General features: G+C 40.7%; 1 protein-coding gene across 18 annotated transcripts; it reads left to right on the forward strand.

Moving 5' to 3' along the window:
* Positions 1-1,488: 1,488 nt before the first annotated feature.
* Positions 1,489-15,646, forward strand: LOC147436912 (uncharacterized). 18 transcript variants are annotated; one of them, XM_086486308.1, is made up of 7 exons: positions 1,489-1,840; positions 2,002-2,080; positions 2,207-2,317; positions 9,432-10,261; positions 10,416-10,727; positions 14,616-14,711; positions 14,862-15,643. In XM_086486308.1, exons 4-6 carry the CDS (start codon positions 10,147-10,149, stop codon positions 14,693-14,695), a joined length of 507 nt encoding a protein of 168 aa, XP_086342434.1. In that variant the 5' UTR covers positions 1,489-1,840; positions 2,002-2,080; positions 2,207-2,317; positions 9,432-10,146; the 3' UTR covers positions 14,696-14,711; positions 14,862-15,643. The 18 variants fall into 18 exon arrangements, 10 of the variants coding, with proteins under 10 accessions (XP_086342434.1, XP_086342435.1, XP_086342433.1 ...); XR_015184779.1 differs by lacking the exons at positions 14,616-14,711; positions 14,862-15,643 and adding exons at positions 14,017-14,144; positions 14,248-14,561 and having other exon boundaries at positions 1,492-1,840; XR_015184778.1 differs by lacking the exons at positions 14,616-14,711; positions 14,862-15,643 and adding exons at positions 14,017-14,144; positions 14,268-14,561 and having other exon boundaries at positions 1,492-1,840.
* Positions 15,647-19,112: the final 3,466 nt, after the last annotated feature.

The following is a 19,112-nucleotide window of genomic DNA, read 5'->3' on the forward strand; positions in this document are numbered from 1 at the left end:
TGACCCTACGAATGTCACTCTTAACTAGAGTGTTGTTGGATGCCTTATTAAGTATGCAATATGAGGCCCAATTTTTAGTTTTCAATTTCATAGGTTAAGAAATTTATGCATAGCCCAGGGTCTAAGCATTGGTGGATTGTCAAGAGGATTTGTATGGCTCAGAAGGCTTATGTTGACTGATTTTGGTGTTGGATAGGACATCACCAACATTGTCTACATCGACACTCAGAGCGCATTGGCAGTTGCGAGGAACTCCATTTTTCATGCTCACACAAAGCACATTGAGTTGCAATATCACTATGTCAGAGAGAAATTCTCAGTAGGAGAGATCAACTTGGCGTATGTGCCAACACAAGAAAACCTTGTAGATCTTTTCACAAAGGCATTGCCTCGTGAGAAGTTTGAAGCTTTCCACAAATCTTTGGGCTTACTCCCTATTGTGGATTGATCATGTCGTGAAGGCATGTCACTTCCCTATACACTATGTGCCAGCTCTTGTTCACTGCATCACTCTCAACAGGGATTTGCTACCATATATTTGTGATAGTGAGTGTGTGAACAAACTTAGGACGGTTGGGGCACTTTTTCCCTCACTAGGAGGTTTTCCCCCTCATGCATTGCATATACGCCCATTCATTCTAGGGATAACTTATCTTTCCATTGTGCAATAAGAAATTCATACTCTCTGTTGTGTGCCTTGAACTTGTTCATCTTCTCCAAGTTGTCTATGTCTCCCTACAACCCTATTTCCAACAGCTTGATTGGATTAAAGAGGGACTTAATAAAAAATTAATTTTTCCTTTCTTCTCTCCCACTCTCCCTCTTCTCTCAATTCTTCCCTCCCCCTCCCCCTCCCCCGCCCACTCCCCCCCCTTTCTCTTGCTCTATGGATCGTCAAGTGGGCACTAAGAACCCACTTGATGATAGAGAGAGAGAGAGAGAGAGAGAGAGAGAGAGAGAGAGAGAGAAATGAGAGAAGGGGGAGGGAAAGAGAGTGGGAGAGAGGAAGTCAAAGGATAAGTGCTATAAATTCCCCTATATAAAAGCCTCGTTGTAGGCTTGTATACCCATAATTATTTGAAGATATTGATTTAATAGATCATCCAATTAATTATTATCTTAACCTCTCTCCTCTCTTTCACTCATTTGATCCATCCCTCTCTCTCTCTCTCTCTCTCTCTCTCTCTCTCTCCTTCCCCCTTCCTTTCCCCCTCGGGGAGTGCACTTTATAGTCACGTCAATATACCACGTGAGTTCGAAAGAAGGGGTTTTATAATTTCTCACATTAACATAAATTCATTGGGGTTTTTATAATATGCTTATTAAAATTCACAAGAGGGGTCTGTTTATTTGATTTTTCCCAGGACCTCCCTATCATGTGATAATTGAGTCTTTTTCCCAGGACCTACGCTTGCCTTTCCTCTTGCTTGTCACACACAACCACCTACCCAACACCGTCACATCTGTGTGGTATTCCAAGTCACGGCCATCAACCTCTTGAACCTCCCCTCGCCCCCCAAGCTCCATCCACACACACTCTCTCACACACTACTTCACATTGTGATTGGTCCCTCGCTCCAACCATCAGCTTTTTGTTGATTGAAAAGAGTATATTCTTGTCGGATCTTCATGTGACATAAGCTTTCTCTTGTACAATAGGCGGCCATGTGTGCTTGGCCTTGACTTTAGCGTTTTTTCAAGAGCAAAGGTTCTTTTACTGTGCGTGAGACTTTGGCGCCAACATTTTCTCAAACACGATGCTGCGATTTGTAGTTGTCTATGCATAGCTCTCGATGGGGAATTTTTGATCCTCCAGCGCTCTTGCCATCAGCTCCTTCAGGTCCGTACCCTTACTCTACCCTAACAGCAACATCGCAAGCCTTTCGTTAACTGCCCTCTCTTGGCATTTTTCTCCAGCAACATTGTCATCTACTATCTACTAGATCAAATGTTTAGCATTTTTTTGTGTCATCTCAACACAATTGTTTTTTTCAATTTCAGGTTTTCTCTTAGTGATCTAGAATACACTCATTGGTCTTTTGTGGGTGCAAGTTGCAATACATAGTTGCTTTGTGGAGAGGTTTGTGGGCTGTGCTCAAGTCTCGGATAAATGCAATGCTTGACTGTAGGTCTCTGTTTTGGCTTGATTGCTTTGTACTTTGAGTTTTTTAACTCTAAAACTTCATCGTGTTTGTGATTATTTTAGATCAAAGAGCATCTACTTACGCTTGGCGTGCCGAGGGTTTTCTTGGACATTACGTTAATTATTAATCTTACGAGGTGCAAGCTTTACAAGAATCCCTATGCTATTTTTCAGGTAAGTGTACTTACTTGCTTTGTTTGTCTATGTTTTGATAATGTTAAGTTTGCTCAATTAAGTTTGTAAGAATGGGAGTTTAAACATTTGTTTTTCGATTCTGAGAAACTCAACATTTTGATGTTTAACATTACATAGTCAAACTTAGAAGGGTCTTGAACAATTTGTAAGACTACAAAATTGTATGCTAGTCTCTTTGATCTCCGATCAATAAAGATCTCCCTCCCCGACCTCCTACCATAAGCACCTAGATATGTGCAATAGTGCATAGTGCTACAACATGAAGAATCTGGGGCTTAAAAGAGCCTCATCCTCAGCATAATCTTCTTGAGAAAGCTCCGATCAACATAATCATAGCTCTTTTTAGAAGTCAAGCCATAAAATCACCAATTCCTCATCTTGCATGAAGGTTGAAGTAGAGACCTCTTAGAACATGAAGATCCTTGAAACATTCTCATACTAAAACCATGTTGTGGTATGTATTCTCCCACCACATGCCAAAACTAGAATGAGACTTCTACTTGGCTGAAAATGGACTTTTGTAGGACTGATTTTGTATGGGTCAACTAGGGCCATGTTTGATGATGGAACGGGCTGATCGAGAGGGCTGAAATGGTTGTTCTACTGGATGAGGTATTTCTACAAAATGTAGCACCTAAGGGAAGTTTTCGACAAAAGAAAAAGGGGGCACCTATGTGGAAAGAGGGCTACTGATGGAAAAATCTTAGGCTAGCTGATCTGTAGAATGCTTATGAGAGTGCAACTGCTATTAGATGGGGTTTGTAGAGTGTTGGTGCAAAAACATTGGCACTCTAGGATAGACAGAGGCAAGAAAGGGGATGCCGCATGCTCAAAGGGGTAGTGTTATATAAAATGCAAGTCATTGTGGTATAGGTGGGGTTAGAGGCTAACTCTCGCTTCATTTGCTTGTAACTCTTGCTCTTCAATTTCTACTAACTGGGCTTGTAAGTTGCACCAAATGGTGCCACAAAGCCACTATTCAATTTTAGGTCGTCTTATGAAAGTACTTGTGCCAATGTCAATTGTCAGGTGCAGCGAAAGTGTTTAAGGATTTAGCTCGGATCTAGTACTCTGCACAAACACAAAGGTTACTTTACTTCACTTGAAAGAATTGAACTGAACTGAATGAAAGAGAGAGAGGCAAAGGACAAGAAAAGAGAGACGACGCCGCATGTTGGGTCCCAACCACCCTCAAGGGCCCCCTTGCTCTATTGTCAGAGCAAGTACTTGCTTTATTGACTTGCACAAATACTGGCACAATGATGCTAAATGATGAGATACTGAGATGCTACTGTTACTTGACGCTACTGATGCTACGGGTAGTAGGGTATTGCGGGTACTCGGGAACTACTGGTACTTAGGCACTACGGTGAGAGTGCGGCGACGATGATGAGGTCGATGATGACAAGGCTAAAGGCTAAAAACTAAATGCTTCATGCACTGATTTGCTGGACTCTGAAACATTGGACTGAACTGAAACTAAACGCTAGCTAAACTGATCAAAAAATGCTGGCTGAATTGATGAGAAAACATTGGCTGAATTGATGAGAAAATGTTGGCTGAGCAATGAGTTTTCCCTTCGCTTTTTGCCCTTCTTGTGCTGCCCCACGCCGGCCATATACCCACATAAAGCTTTGGTTGAGCAATCTGTATGATCAGCTTACAATCTATTAAACTACTTGAGTCTCTTATTATTATTAAGTGACTCTATAAGAGGTGGTTCACATGCCTATATGATTAAGTGACTATATTGTGTAAGCACGTCTTGCTATAAGCTCACAAGGGTGCCAGGCTAGGTCCTAGGCTAAGACTAATGCTAGACTATAGCAGAAGCATGTCCATGTAGCCCAAGTGAAGTGCACATGTGATGGAAGGGTTGCTTGTCGACGGAAGTGGATACACACTATATGCGAATGCAAATGCAGAAGAGGTTTAGGGATCCTTTCTCCAACTCCTTCCATATCTGCACACAAGGCAAGTAAATCTTGTATTCAAGATCTAGATTTTTGTGTATCCGATGTCGATCTTTGTTCAAAGACATAGCGATGAAGATGGGAGCTTGTAATGGATGCTTGATATTGAGGGTGCTGAGAGGCTAATAAGTCCAGGGTAGGGACACGAAGCTTCTTTAAGGACAAAAAACTGAGAGCGGTTCTTTGGGTTCTCGGTTCTGCTTGGGTCCTTGGTGGTTCTTCCCTTGAGTTCGCGAAGCCGAAGCACACACAAAGCTCTAATACCAATGTCAGGTGCAGGGATGTGAAGCTTCTTCTATAGAAAAAAAATTGAGAGAGGTCCTTGGGTTCTTGATTCTTTCCTTGAGTTCGCAAAGCTGAAGCACGTCCAGACCTTTGATACCAATGTCAGGTGCAACAGAAGTGTTTAAGGATTTAGCTTGGATCTAGTACTCCACACAAACACAAGGATTACTTTACTTCACTTGAAAGAACTGAATTGAACTGAATGAAAGAGAGAGACACAAAGAGAGAAAAGAGAGACGACACCACATGTCAGGTCCCAACCACCCTCAAGGCCGCCCTTGCTCCGTTGCCAGAGCAAGTACTTGCTTTATTGACTTACACAAATGCTAGTACAATGATGCTAAATGATGAGAGGCTAAGATGCTACTGTTATTTGACGCTACTGATGCTATGGGTACTGGGGTACTGCGGGTACTAGGGAACAGTTGGTACTTAGGCACTGCGAGACGATGATGCCTGATGATGACAAGGCTAAAGACTGAAAACTGAATGCTTCATGCTCTGATCTGCTGAACTCTAAAATGCTGGAATAAACTGAAACAAAATGCTAGTGGCTGAACTGATAAAAAAACGATGGCTGAATTGATGAGAAAATGCTGGCTGACCTTTAGGGGCTTCTAAGGGCTGAAAAATAGCTTGCAAAATAGCCCTCTTTAGGTGATAACAATAAGGAAATGGATGGCCCGTGGCCAAGAAAAAAATGCCGATTACCTCAGTTATTCCAATCCAATAATGCAAGCCCTTTTTGGTTGGAAAGGTACGCACTTTTGAAGAGGTTACCATGATGGAAACATAGCACAATATGCCTCGTTCTCTCTGCAAGGGGAAACATAGACATATGGAGCTTCTCCGTGTAAGAAATGCAACAAACTCCACAAAATGTTGGCTAAAATTCCAGCTCAAATCAGCAAATATTAGACCTCTTCAAACACACTACAAAGTTCGGCAAGCTTTAGCAAGGTCTCACCAAATTCTACTAGATGAGAAATCACCCAAGTGCAATCAACAAAGGTACAAGTAATTATGTAGAAAGATATTCGATGCCATAGGATAATGAAGGTCCACCTAGTGGAAGCATGTATCAGAGTACACACTTGGAAAGCGTAGCCCCCTTTTAAAGTATGCACTCTCATGACATGAGAAAACACACATAGAGAGTTAGATTTAGTATCACCCCCTTTTCCTCCTGCCCACCGCTTGCCAAAACACTACGTAGCGGCTTCCAAAGGCTGAAAAAAAGCTTGCAAAACCACCTCTATTTAGTAGATGACAATACTTGATGGATGCCCTCTTTGCCTAGAGAAATCATCTATGTGCAATCAACAAAAGTACACATAGCAGATGTAGATAGGTATCCGATGCCCCAGGCCAATGAAGATGTTAGAGTTCATGCTCTCTCTGTATTCGTCCAGTTAGTCATAGTTTTTCCCAGGGATGTGTTAGGGAGTGAGGGCTGATTTGTGGCTGTACTCGGCCAGTGTGAGGTTGTTTTCACATGTCAGGATGTGTTTGTTGGGTTGGTGGATAGTCGCCCGCCCCAGACTCTTGGGAGTATAGAGGAGTTGGTAGGGGTACTTGGGGAGAGTAGTGTGCACAGAGGCCCTTGGGTGCAGGGCACTTAGGGGCAGCCCTAGGAGGGGCGATGGGCAAAGGTTCCAGATTAGCCAACGTTTTTTATTTCAGACTAGCCATCATTTTTGGTCTAGATCAACCAGCAATTTCGCTACAGATCAGCCCCACATTCTCCCATTCAGCCCCAGCGTTTGTCATTCTCAATAGTAGGGCAATGCCACCAACAGCAGTGATGGGCAGCAAGGGTTCTACCTTGCGTTTTTCATGTCAGGGCATCTATGAGGAGACTCAATGATCATCCAAACGAGGTGATAGACTTTGACAAAGTTTTTGCCCTACCTAAGCCCTAAAAACCTCTCAAGCAGTATACCTCACCTTTAAAGGGAAGCAAGAGAGCTAGCAATTTGTATCAGTTGAGATCGCAAGCACTTGAGGAGCATAGCGCTTTTGCAAAGCACAGATCAGCCTAGTGTTTTTGCAGAGGAGCATCCATTGCCAGATTCAGCCCAGCATTTTTGCTCCCAAGTTACAGATCAGCCTAGCGCTTCCATTTGGCAATAGATTAGCCGAGTGTTTTCACTTTTTAGCCCCTTCCCTCATTGGATGTGGCACAGATCTGCTAACGCTCGTCGCTCTATTGCATCTCGGACTTTCTAGCAGCCCATTCAACCTCTGCTCGGCCATTCCCTTGCCACATTGAGTGCTCCCATTGCTGCCCATCATTGGCTTCATCATCAGCTGTGTTCTCAGCTCTATATCTTGCATCAGATCTGGTGCGTTTTGCATGCCAAACTTGCGTTTTTGCAGCCAGCTTTCAGCCCTTCATTTGTCTCACATCAAGAGTTCAAATCAGCCCCAGATCTTCACTTGGCGGACATTAGAAATCCCACATCAAGACGGATCCAAAGGTGCATCAAATGAGTCCCAGAGGTGCTTCATTCGAAGAGTTACCACTACGACATTTCCCATTTGAGTTAGTAGAGTCCGCATTTGAGATATTGCATGGTGTACATTTGAGTGGGTAGGGATACTTGGGGAGAGCAGTGTGCACATGCCACAGAGGCCCTTGGGTGCAGGGTGCCCCTAGGGGGAAGCCCTAGGAGGGGCGATCGGCAAAGAGTCTAGAAGATCAGCTAGCATCTTTGGCTCAGATCAACCAGCGTTTTTGGTCCAGATTAGCCAGCGTTTTTGCTGTAGATCAGCCCCACATTCTCCCATTCTCCCCAGCGTTTGTCATCCCCAATAGCAGGCCAATGCCATCGGCAGTGATGGCCAACAAGGGTTCTACCTTGTGTTTTTCATCCTAGGTTTTTACGAGGAGACGAGGTGATCATCCACATGCAACTCACCACATGAGGTTCACGCACGGAGTGGAAGTGTCCCATTGCCTCTAGATGGGACGATGCCATGAGGCTGGCAAATTTGAAAACGTAGGCCCCTTTGAAGGTATGCACCCTGTTGAGATGTGCGAAAGCACAAAGGGTAGGGTAGATTCGGTATCAACCCTCCTTCCTTCTACCTACCGCTTACCAAAACCTATTGTAGGAGCTTCTAAGGGCTAAGAAACAGCTTGCAAAACAGCCCGCTTTAGGTGATGACAAGATGGAAATGGATGACCCCTTGGCCAAGCAAAAATGGATGACCCCTTGGCTAAGCAAAAATGTTGACTACTCCACCACCTTCTAGCTGAAAAGGTATAGGTAACCTCTTTGCCAAGCAAAAACGATGGTTGCTCCACCACTTTCCTGTTAAAGTATGCAATAACTTCCTAGCTGATGCAAGCACTATTGGAGAGGTTACTGGGACAAAATGAGGTGTAGTATGCCTTGCCTCTTGTGCAAGGGGAAAAGTAAGCAGATATAGATTCTTCACATGACAAACACTTCTAGTTGGATGAAGTAGAGAGAATGCTGGCTATCATTGGCAATCATCATGTTGCCCCTATGCTAGCATTTTTTGCCTTCCTCTCTCATTACCATCTGTAGACCAAAATCTACCTGCATTTTCCCTTTGACTGCCATCATGCTCTCTTGGCTACCATAATGCTTACGCTTTGGCTCCCTTCATCTGTTGCTCCTTGTCTATCATCAACATCATCATGCTCTATCCCCATCGCCTAGGGTTAGGAGGCGACTCTCAGCCATACCTACAGCCATATTCAGCCCTAAATCAGCCCATATGATCTACGTTTTCAGCAGGTGTAAGTCAAGATTTAGACTAGCCTGCGAGTTAGATTGAAGGAACCATAACACATCAACAGTTAGATTGCGAGTTTGTGCAAAGCATATATCTTGTGTGCTCTTATCTCTTCTAACACACCTAACAAACTCCACAAGCTGAAAATGTAGCTCAAATCAGCTAAGATCAACCCTCTTCACATGCATCACAAGGATCAACAAGATTTGGTGAGGTCTCACTATGCTCACCACCTACTAGCTGTATGAGATAGAGAGCATGCTAGCTATCATTGGCAATCATCAGGCCACCCCCATGCTAGCATTTCCCCCCCTTCCTCTCTCATTGCCATCTGTAGACCTAGGGTTAGGAGGAAATTCTTAGCCATTCATCAGCCATATTCAGCCCATCATATCAGCCTAAATCAGCCCATAAGATCTATGTTTTCAGCATCTATAAGTCACATTCAGATCAGCCTAAATCAGTCCATAAGATCTGTGTTTTCAGCATCTATAAGTCAACATTCGCCTAAATCAGCCCAAGAGCTATATTTTTAGCATCTATAAGTCAACATTCAGATCAGCCATATTTAGCCCACCATATCAGCCTAAATCAGCCCATAAGACGTGCGTTTTCAGCATGTATAAGTAAATATTGAGATCAGCCATATATCACCATCCAAATCAGCCCCAAAGGTGCCCTTCTAGCTGTGAGAGAGTTTTTTACGTAGATACTTTTTCACTAATGTTTTTATCAGCTTCTTGGTGCAAGAGCTTTTATTTGATTCTTATGCTATTGCTTTTATCTATTGCTTCAATGCTTTCTTGCCATGCCATGTCACCAAATTAGGTTTAGGGTTAGGGTTTGAACATTGAAATTAGGGTTAGGATTAGGGTTTTAATAGATTAGGGTTTTAGTTTCAAAATTAAGGTTGGGTTTTCTAAGATTAGGATTTTAACCAATTGATTAGGGTTTCACTTTCCATATTATCAACTAGCGACAACAATTATGCAATTATGCACATGTATTAACTTTGTTTCTTGCTTTTTGAGCATTAACAAATTAAATGAATGTTTGTTTTTGACAAGGTTACAGGTTTAATTTGATATGGCATCAAAAGCTCGCATCAAGGTCTTTGAGTATGGAGTTGATGAGTAGAATCTTTTGGGCTATGTTAGAGCAGACCTTGATTGTACTTATAGTGCTATCCGCCAAGAAATTGTGCAAGATGGCATTGTCAGTCAAGAATTTGATTTTGTCATCAAAGATGAAGATGATGATGAACTTTGCACATTGAATTCGACACAAGAGGAGCGTTGGCAAATAGAAAACAAGACCGTTGGTATCAAAAGGTTGGTAAGCACAGGTGAGCAAAGTGGATTGTCCAAACGTGTTTGTAGAAGCGTGAATGATACCAAGGAAGATAGTGCTATGGATGTAGTGGAAGAAGGATGTGAAAGGGTGCAAAATTTTGAAGGTGGTGAAGTGCAAGGCAATAACATGCTTAAAAGTCTTTTGTTAACAAGATCATCTCTTGCGCTTTGGAAGGCTCAATGTGAGAAGACTCGAAAGAAATTGAGGGAGCGGAATCCACCTAGGGATGATAATTTTGAGCTTGCTACCGAGGATGTCAATAATAATCCAGTGATCTGAGTGTGGTGTCATGAGTGTAGGAGTGCTTATGGAACCGGAACAGGTGGAGGAAAGCAATCAGCATACTCATGCTTCTCCAATTTCTTGAGATATCACATTCTAGAGAGTATAGGACATCAAAAACGATACTTAAGCAATAGAGGGCTAAAAATGGAAGTAGAAACAATGAACAAGGGTACAAACAAGGAAGAAGATGTTTGCGATGATGCATTGACAATATTGGCAGCCATTGAGGAGATGAATCAGTTCAACAGCACACATGAAGGTAATTGCATAATGTCCTGGTTTTAATCTTCTTCTTCAATGATGATGAATAATGTCTTGTTTCCAATAAAATGTTTAGAAGTGTGGAGAAGACCAGCTCTTTCAAAGGATTTGTCAAATTTTGTTTAAAGATACTCTTTTGTTTGTTCATGTAGGAGCTAAATTTCAGCTGGTTGAAGCTACTTTAAATGGATATAAGGACAAAAGTATTGTCAAACTGGAATGCCAGTATGATGGAAAGTGGCTACATTTGTGTCCTCGAGGTAGTGACTTGCAAACCATCTTAACACAACATATCCAAGCAAAATCTCACATCACAGCATGGTCCAAAAAGCCATCGGATCATTCATCTATGTTCTTGTCTGGGACACGTGGACGACCTAAAAAGCTTCCTGGAAAAGATGCTCGCCAACAATCTTTGTCTTCTTTCCTCACACAATGCAAAGGGCAGCCTCCAAATGCCTCAGGTGATTCATGCTTGTTTTCATCGCATTTGACGTTATGTTGGGGACTTTGGAGGCACACATTGAATATTAATGGTAATGACATTTGTATAAAGCCCTTCTTACAAGATCAGTTGATGGGACATGAATGGTTTTGTGAGCCCTATACCAAAATGACATTGCATGATGGGTCCATGACCTTTATGGTAGATGGATGTTTTAGACACATAGATTGTTTACGGATCTCGGCATCAAACATACCCTTTCAAGATTATATGTGTGACCATTGCAAGAAGATCCCAATGTGATGATTTTCAATGAGGCTTTATAGAGAGAATAATGCTCTTGAAAAGAGAGGAGATAGGCAGACCGGGAAAGGAAGGAGATTAGATTATCTTTCCAACAAAGAGTTGAGGCATGTAATGCTTGAGACAAAAAGAAAACTAAAAGAAACAAAGAGAAACATGTGGTGGTTGAAGGTGAGAATTGTGATGCTCTCTGTGAGAGTTCGATCTTTGAAAGAAGCAAATGATGAATCTGCGATTAGGAAAGGCGTGCGGCGCTTTTGCAATAATATTCATGAGGCTCATAGACAGGGAAAGTTTGGAGGAAAATCAGCTCTATGGAACTTCTTTCAAGATATTGCAAGAAATCTTTTGAGACCCAAAAGGGGGAAAAGATTCACCGAGTCCACAAAGACAATCTTTGAAGTTGTGAAACTATGGGGTGGGCCTCGCTTGCATGATTTCTTGAGTTAAAATCTTGGGGGGCCATCCATCTTCACCACTAAACGCAAAGCCGCAAAAAAGCAACCCAATTTCAATCAGGGGAGCATGAATACATCTTTGATGCTGTTGGAAAGATTCTATCAGATGTGAAGAGCAAACATGGGATAGCTTCAAGGATCCCAATTATCATTGTAGAAGACGAGACCACTATAAAGTGCAGGATAAGGTAAGATACTTCATAACCAAATCTTGAAAATTTTCATCAAATGCTTGTATGTAGTGGGCTGAAATGAAATGTATTAAGACTACCACCATGTTTTCGCAGGTGGAATGCAAAGGATGACACTCTCATAGGATTTTGTGGAAGTAAAGGAGAGAATCATCAATGTTGCTCAAATGACATTATCACGATTGGTGGAGAAGGGTCACAAGGATATGAGAAAATCATCAATGCCTTTCAAAACCATGAGATTGGAAATTATGCTAGTCTTCTCATAGTCAATCCTCTTCATGAGAGCCTTCCCCGTCTTGTGCTAGTTGTGCATTGCACTTGCAATCGCTTTGATAGCATTTTCATCAAGGCTCAATGGAGTCATATTGAAAGACTGTGGAATTCAAGTCTAAAAGACACCATCGGACCTATAATTGGACATGCTTCAGATGGTGATAGCAGACGCCGTAAGCTTATGGTTGAGGACTAGTGATCAGCAGTTCTTCATCGATTGGTGTGGATGGAAGCTCAAAAGCAGATTGATAGACGATGATGTATATGGTTTGCATGATCAAGATTTTGTGCATAATGGAAAGAAGCTTATATCTCCACTTGATAGTCCTACTCGTCAACTTGCAATAGGGCGTGTTTGGATTACACTCAACCATGTTGCTATGGTGTATAGTTCTTTCCCCATTGATGAGCATAAGCTACGCGATGGAGATATTCAACGAAATGATCGCCAAAATTGGGGGGCAGCTCAAAGAATTGCAAGTAGACAGGTTCAAAATTGTAAGAGGCAATTGAAAAAGAAAGAGAGAAGCATGCAAGGGACGGAGTCATACTTACAGGTTGTAGGCGACTATATTGACATTTTCTTGTCACCATCTTTGAACTTGCGAGAGAGAATTGTGCTTGCCTCTAAAGTAGTATTCTTCTTCAAGCTTTGGAAATCATGGATTCATCACCATCCCACTTACACCTTGAAGAAAAACTTCATTAGTAAAGAGGCTGACACTGATGTTCAGCTATCATGCCATTTTGTAGTGCTCTTGATAAAGATGTTTCGGGACTTCTATCCAAATATGAAGTGTCCTTTACATCTTATTGGATCAGATGCAGCAGAAATTTTTTTCAGCAAAATAGGAGGTATGATTGGGCAAGAGAGAGCTTTTGACTTTGGAGATCTTTTGCATAGCATTGGTAGCCTAAACAACATAGCCATGCATGAGTGCAGTTCAAATGGACTTACTTTTGCAAGAGCTCATAAAAAACAGGAACATATTTGGAAAGATTTGAATAAACATGAAGGTGGTCTTCAAGCAGACCTTGGGAACTATGACAGCGTGTCTTCTGATGCAAAGGTAATACATGCATTAAAAGAGGGTCTACATCAAGCTCAAAGCCTATGTGAGTCATTGGGTCTAAAGCCCAACAAGGTAGACGAGATGAAGTGGTGGTTGGAGCCTTGGGATGATGCAGATTTAACATGGTCGAAATTAGATGGTGAAATGAGTGAAGACGAAATGAGCGATGCTGGTGAACATAATGATTTAGAAGGGCCTACAATTGATGATCATGAGCTGCTACACGAGGATAGTGATGAGAATGATGATATCATAGCTTTGAGTGAGATTCGACATGAGGTGGATGGACTTTTAGATGAAGAAAGTGATCATATACACCAAAACAAAATCAGCCCAGTCGTGGAGGTTGATGGAAAAACTATTTTCAAGTCTACATTAGTAAGCCAGCTTAATGAAAATTCAACATTATCAAAGGACAAGTTGACAAGGGTGAAGCAAGGAGTTTATTTTAGCAACGACTCAAAATCACCATCAGCCAGCAATGTGACCTTGCTTGGAATAGGGTCTGATTGTGCTGTTTATTTTGATGACGATACAAGTGAGCGAGGACAAACTTCAAAGAGGTCTAGAAAAGCCACAGGCAGGAAGAAGATGGGCACAATTAACAACACTTGGTATCTTGGGAGGGTACAAAAGATGCGAAAAAAGATAGGAAACAGGTATGTAGACTACAAGCGAGGATTAGATTTGACAACACGACCTCAAGGAATTGAAGTTCAACTTGGTTGGTACCAAAAGGTGAAAGGGACTCGGATGTATACGTATGACCTGACTGATTTGAACATGGTGGCAATCGAGTCCATTATTGCATTGGCAAATTTAACATACAATGCAACAAGTGATAAGTGTGAACTGGATTCAAATGACTATAAGTTGTTTAATGATTTTGTGATGGGAGTTGATTGATGATTGTGCATTTCATGTAAGTAATCAAATTATACCTTGTATCTATCTTGTTTGTGGTTGCCAACATGACATAAGAACTTTTTTTGATGTTTTTCTTGTAGGCAAGAAACCATAGGACATCCAATGAGGGAAAAGGTGTATTACTTTTGTGTACTTACAAAATATAATAATGTCCTCATAAAGAAGTAGTGGCTACAAGTTATGCATAAGAATGAAATGCCAAGATAGAGTAAGTACTATCATTTTGAATGATCTTTGATTTTCAATGTAGATGATAGCGTACTTTAAATGGTTGTCTAGATAGTGCCATCTAACATAGATGTACATTGGAGTTGTTTTTTTGTGATTGCAGATTATCCATTTTGGATCTTGATTGTCCAAGGGAAACATTTTGTAGAACGACAAGGTTCCAAAAACATGGGCAACGTTTTGTGAACGGCACACATATTTGGCAAGAAGCCATCTGATGTCTAGCAAATAAAGAGTCAGATATTGCTATTCTATACTTATGAGAGTATTTTGCAGACTTCAAAAGGAAACTATGGATATAGTTCTTTTTTCACTCAAAAGACATGTATGAATGTAATTTTAGTCGTTTCCCATTAGCGACTTGCTTTCACACTATGAATGATGGATATGGACCTCTTACTGGATGAGATGTTGGGTTATGTGGTTTGACATGTTGCTTGGTGAATGCCAGGTTATGGCACATCAACACTTGGTAGATGTTGGATATCTCCAAGGATGCAAGAGTGTTTGACTCAATTATGGCAGCGATAACTGGGTGGGAAATTAGGTGTAGACTCTACCTGTTCACTCTTTTTTGACTAGAGGTACATGAAAAATGTTGAAATATTTTTTTATTTTTATTTTCATAGTTGAGTGTCTCGGTAAAAATTACGCCAACTTTGTAACAATTGTGTCCACCTTGCTGGTTCTTCATTAGGTGCAGATTTGAAAGCTGAGCCAAGATGACCTTACCTATGCTTGAGAAATGGCGATCTACAGTCTAGCTTTTGGCAATGTTGAAGGGAAAAGATTTTTGATGCAGTATGGTTGAGGCTAGCTCAACACCAGATATTTGGAAAGATAGTTCTTGGACAGTAAGCTCGATTATATTCATCATCTCTTCCAAGAGCAAAAGGAGGGTATTGAACAAGAGATCGTCACGATAGAACTAGTAGGGAGACTGTTTTTTATCAGAATCTATTTTAGGTGTCAATCTGAGCTTGATGAACATGTATATAAGGTATGCTAGTCTAGAGGATGCACACACAATCTTTGAAAGTTTGCTAACTTGAGATGTGGTGTCATGGTCCGTAATTATCTCTAAATATGCTTTGCATGGTTATGACATGAAATGCTTGGAGATTTTTGAGGACATGCAGTTGAATGGCATGCAGCCCAATGAGATTTTTGAGGACATGGAGGTTTTTGAGGACATGCAATTGAATGGCATGCAACCGAATGAGATTATAGTTCCATATGTTCTCAAGGCTTGTGCAAGTTTGAAGAGACTAGATCATGGGAACCTTTGGTATAACTATCTCTTTATTCTTGGACTTGAAAATGACCATATAATTGATCCATATGAATGCCATTTGTAGAAGAATGGAAGAAGCATTTTTAGCCAACTCCCCTACAATCAAGATGATGTTGTATGGAATGCATGAATGGAGCATATGTTGAATGTGAGCACAAAGCACATGCTTTGCATTTGGATGCACAAATGTCACCAAGGTAAAGCATCAGGGTATATTTAAAGCTTAGTTGATGGACATGGACACACATTGGTAGATTTTTGACTAGTTGATATTGCTAAAATTTGTAAATGTTAAGTGTTGTATATGCCCTATCATTTTTAGTCTTGTTGGTTTAATGTTTTTCTTTATTGCTTGGCTTCATTATGGTTGAGTTTGCCTTGCATATCTGAAGCAATGACAGAAACTCAAGTTTTTAGAGCTTCATAATTGTATGTATGCTCATGTGTGCATGGGTAGGGTGTCATACATGGTTCTTCCCCCGCTATTGTGCGTTGATGATGTAAATGACGAGGACCTCATAGTAGTTTGTCAATACTATGCATGGTGAAACTGATGGTCATTATTTATATAGTCATGTACTTGACTACCATGAGCTTAAAACTAAATTTTTCTTTGTGGATTCATCTAGGCATGATGTTTTTGTCATAATAGCGGCAATTCTAGTGTACAATTTTCATTTGAAATGTAGTATATTGGTATTGCTTAAATCTTTCCATGTTTAATAGTGTGTATACTCTGTCGTTTGTATCTTTACTGGTTTGCTTCTTGTTCATTTATCTTTATATAATGTTTTTCTTTATGTTAAGCATCAGTATGGGTGAGACGCAAGAAAGCAATGGCAAAAATTAGTTTGTAGAGCATCATATGGGTATTTTCACACATGTGCGTGCACACGTGTGTGTGTGTGTGTGTGTGTGTGAGAGAGAGAGAGAGAGAGAGAGAGAGAGAGAGAGAGAGAGAGAAAGAGTATTCATGCTTGGTCTTACACCCTCTATTGGTGGCCACTAATGATGTCAGTGGGGATGTCGTAGTATTTTTTTCACTCATGATGGAGTTGATGGTTGTGTAGTCTTGTGGCTAACTACCATGAACTTATAGCTGCACTTTGCTTTATGGGTGAGTTTGGGCTTTTTTGTGGATTCGTCTAGGCAAATAGTTAAGACATTAGCACCCATGTAGATTCCAAAGTGTGAATTTTTTTGTCCAAGTTGTGACTCATTGATATTGTAAAATCTTCCATGTTGAGTGGTACATATGTCCTATGCTGCTTCAACAAAATTTTCTTGATTTAAAAAAGAGAGATTTTGATCAAATCAAAAAACTTCGAGAGCTAGAATGATGTTACATTTTCACCATATATCTATAAAAAAACAAGATGCATAGATTATTTTTGAAGACTCATTTTGCATAGAGGAAGAGAACCCATGCACTTTTGCTTCTCATAACCTTCTATGTTTCATATTGTAATGCATAGTGATAGTCTATTTTAAGAAGGCTTTATCAAATTTTCAAAGTTCAAACCATAAGTTTTTCATGAGTCTTCATGTATGTATATGTGATTTTTCAATGATAGTAAAGGTCAACCAACCAAAATGCATCATGATTTAAGGATGCTAGTTCAATCTATTACCAACTAGTAAATAAGCATTCTAACTATGTTGATATATGTATAAATTGTATATTGAGAATAGTTAGCAACTAAAAACAATCCCTTTTGTGTGAAGTATTCAATATGAAATTGAATGGCACTTTAATATATTACCAAGATTGAAAACTCCTAGTACTTTGATTACGTCAATATCATTGCAATGTGAAGTTTTAAGAATGTCAAAACATCAAATTTCACATGTAGCAAAAACTATTGTGATTGACATTTGATTTTAGTTGCATTTGATTGTACAGGATGGATTTAGAAAAACACTTTCTCTTTATATTTAAATTAATTGGAAGTATATAAAAATTGAGCAAAAAATCCACAGGAGGGGTATGGTAAATAGGGAAAAAAGTTAAAAGAGGGGTTTTTATACAATCCTACGAACGCACGTTATATATATGAACTACTTAAGGTGCACCCCCCGAGCTTCCCCCCCCCCCCCCCTCCCCCCTCTGTGTGTGTGTGTGTGTGTGTGTGTGTGTGTGTGTGTGTGTGTGTGTGTGTGTGTGTGTGTGTGTGTGTCTTGCATTAATTGCCAGCTTAACACGAGAGAGAGAGAGAGAGAGAGAGAGAGAGAGAGAGAGAGAGAGAGATAGAGATTTTATTATCTTCCTCAAAGGTCAAATCTAACCTATGGGACCAAAATTACATGTGATGTAGTGTGTGGCCACTAAGTGATTCTCGATGCTTTAAATCTATGGTGATGAGAGTCGCAATGGAGAGGTCACATTGTGACTGGGAGAGGAAAGTGTGTAGGTCTAAGTCATGGCTGAAAATGTGAGGGAAGCTAGTTCAGAAGTGACCAAAAGCTGTGCACTATAGTAGTGTGTGGTACTCAGACTCTTGAACTTGTAGTGAGCATAATGTGAACAGTCCATTTGACTCTTCTCCATTGCCTCAACACCCTGTTTCTCATCAAAGGGAGTGGGAGGTAAGTTGAATGGCTGCGATAGTGTGTATCAATGACAAGGGGATAGGCTCAAGCATGTAAGGGTGAGTATGGTTTCTTATTTCTACAAAGAACATGGTTTGATAGCTGGGGGTAAATATGGGTGGTGTAATGTATGAAGCATGACCCGTGGCATCATGTAGCAAGTGTAATGCATCCCATCTTCCAAACCACTTCTTTATATCTTGCATCCATCCCGTGCTCAAGATCTTGCTTTTATTTGTCTTTTGAACTTTTTTTCTTGCTTCCCATGCAATCATAGGAAGTCAATGTGAGGGGTTTTGATGCATCTTTATCATGTACTCCACAACCCTTTCCATGCCCATAACCTCAATTGGAAGAGATCCCGATTCAAGAAGTAGGAGCATATTTGTGTCTTACCTTGGAGAAAGTTTGTAAGAAAACACTTTTGGACATTCTCAAACTCTTTCCAAGTAGACTTTGAGATGCTCCTGCCCTACACTTCTACTCCATAAAGAAGAACCGGTGTCACCAATTTGTCAAAAAGTACTTCTTGAGAACCCAACCCTTGATGTTTCTTGCATTACACATGTTCTCAAATACGTAGCACGCTCTCTTTTGTGCTTCCAAACGACACATAGTGAATTCATGCCACTTGTGATTGGACGGAACCTCAAGGCCAAGGTACTTAAAGCTCTCAACAACCTCAAGTGTCTCATTGTTGTACACAATGCATGGATTCTCCTTATGGTTGCTTTTCACAAGAATAATCTTTGTTTTGGATTCATTCACAATCAGCCCACTATGCAAGAAAAAGTTCTCAAGGGCAACTATTGTTATGTGGAATCATATCAAAGTCTTTCTAAAAGTCTACAAAGCAACAATACAATTTCTTTCCTTTCAACCGACTTCCCTCAATGAAAACACAAAGAGTAACAAGATGATCAATGGTGCAATGGCTTCAACAAAACTCCACTTGTTCTTTTGCAAGCTTGCCATTCTCTTCAACCCAATCATTCAATTTTATCTCCATTATGCACCCAAACAACTTTGCCATAAGATACCTAATCATTAGAGTACGGTACTTGT

Source organism: Adiantum capillus-veneris, chromosome 17 (assembly GCF_014529385.1).
Source record: "Adiantum capillus-veneris isolate H3 chromosome 17, ASM1452938v2, whole genome shotgun sequence".
Classification (NCBI taxonomy): Eukaryota; Viridiplantae; Streptophyta; class Polypodiopsida; order Polypodiales; family Pteridaceae; genus Adiantum; species Adiantum capillus-veneris.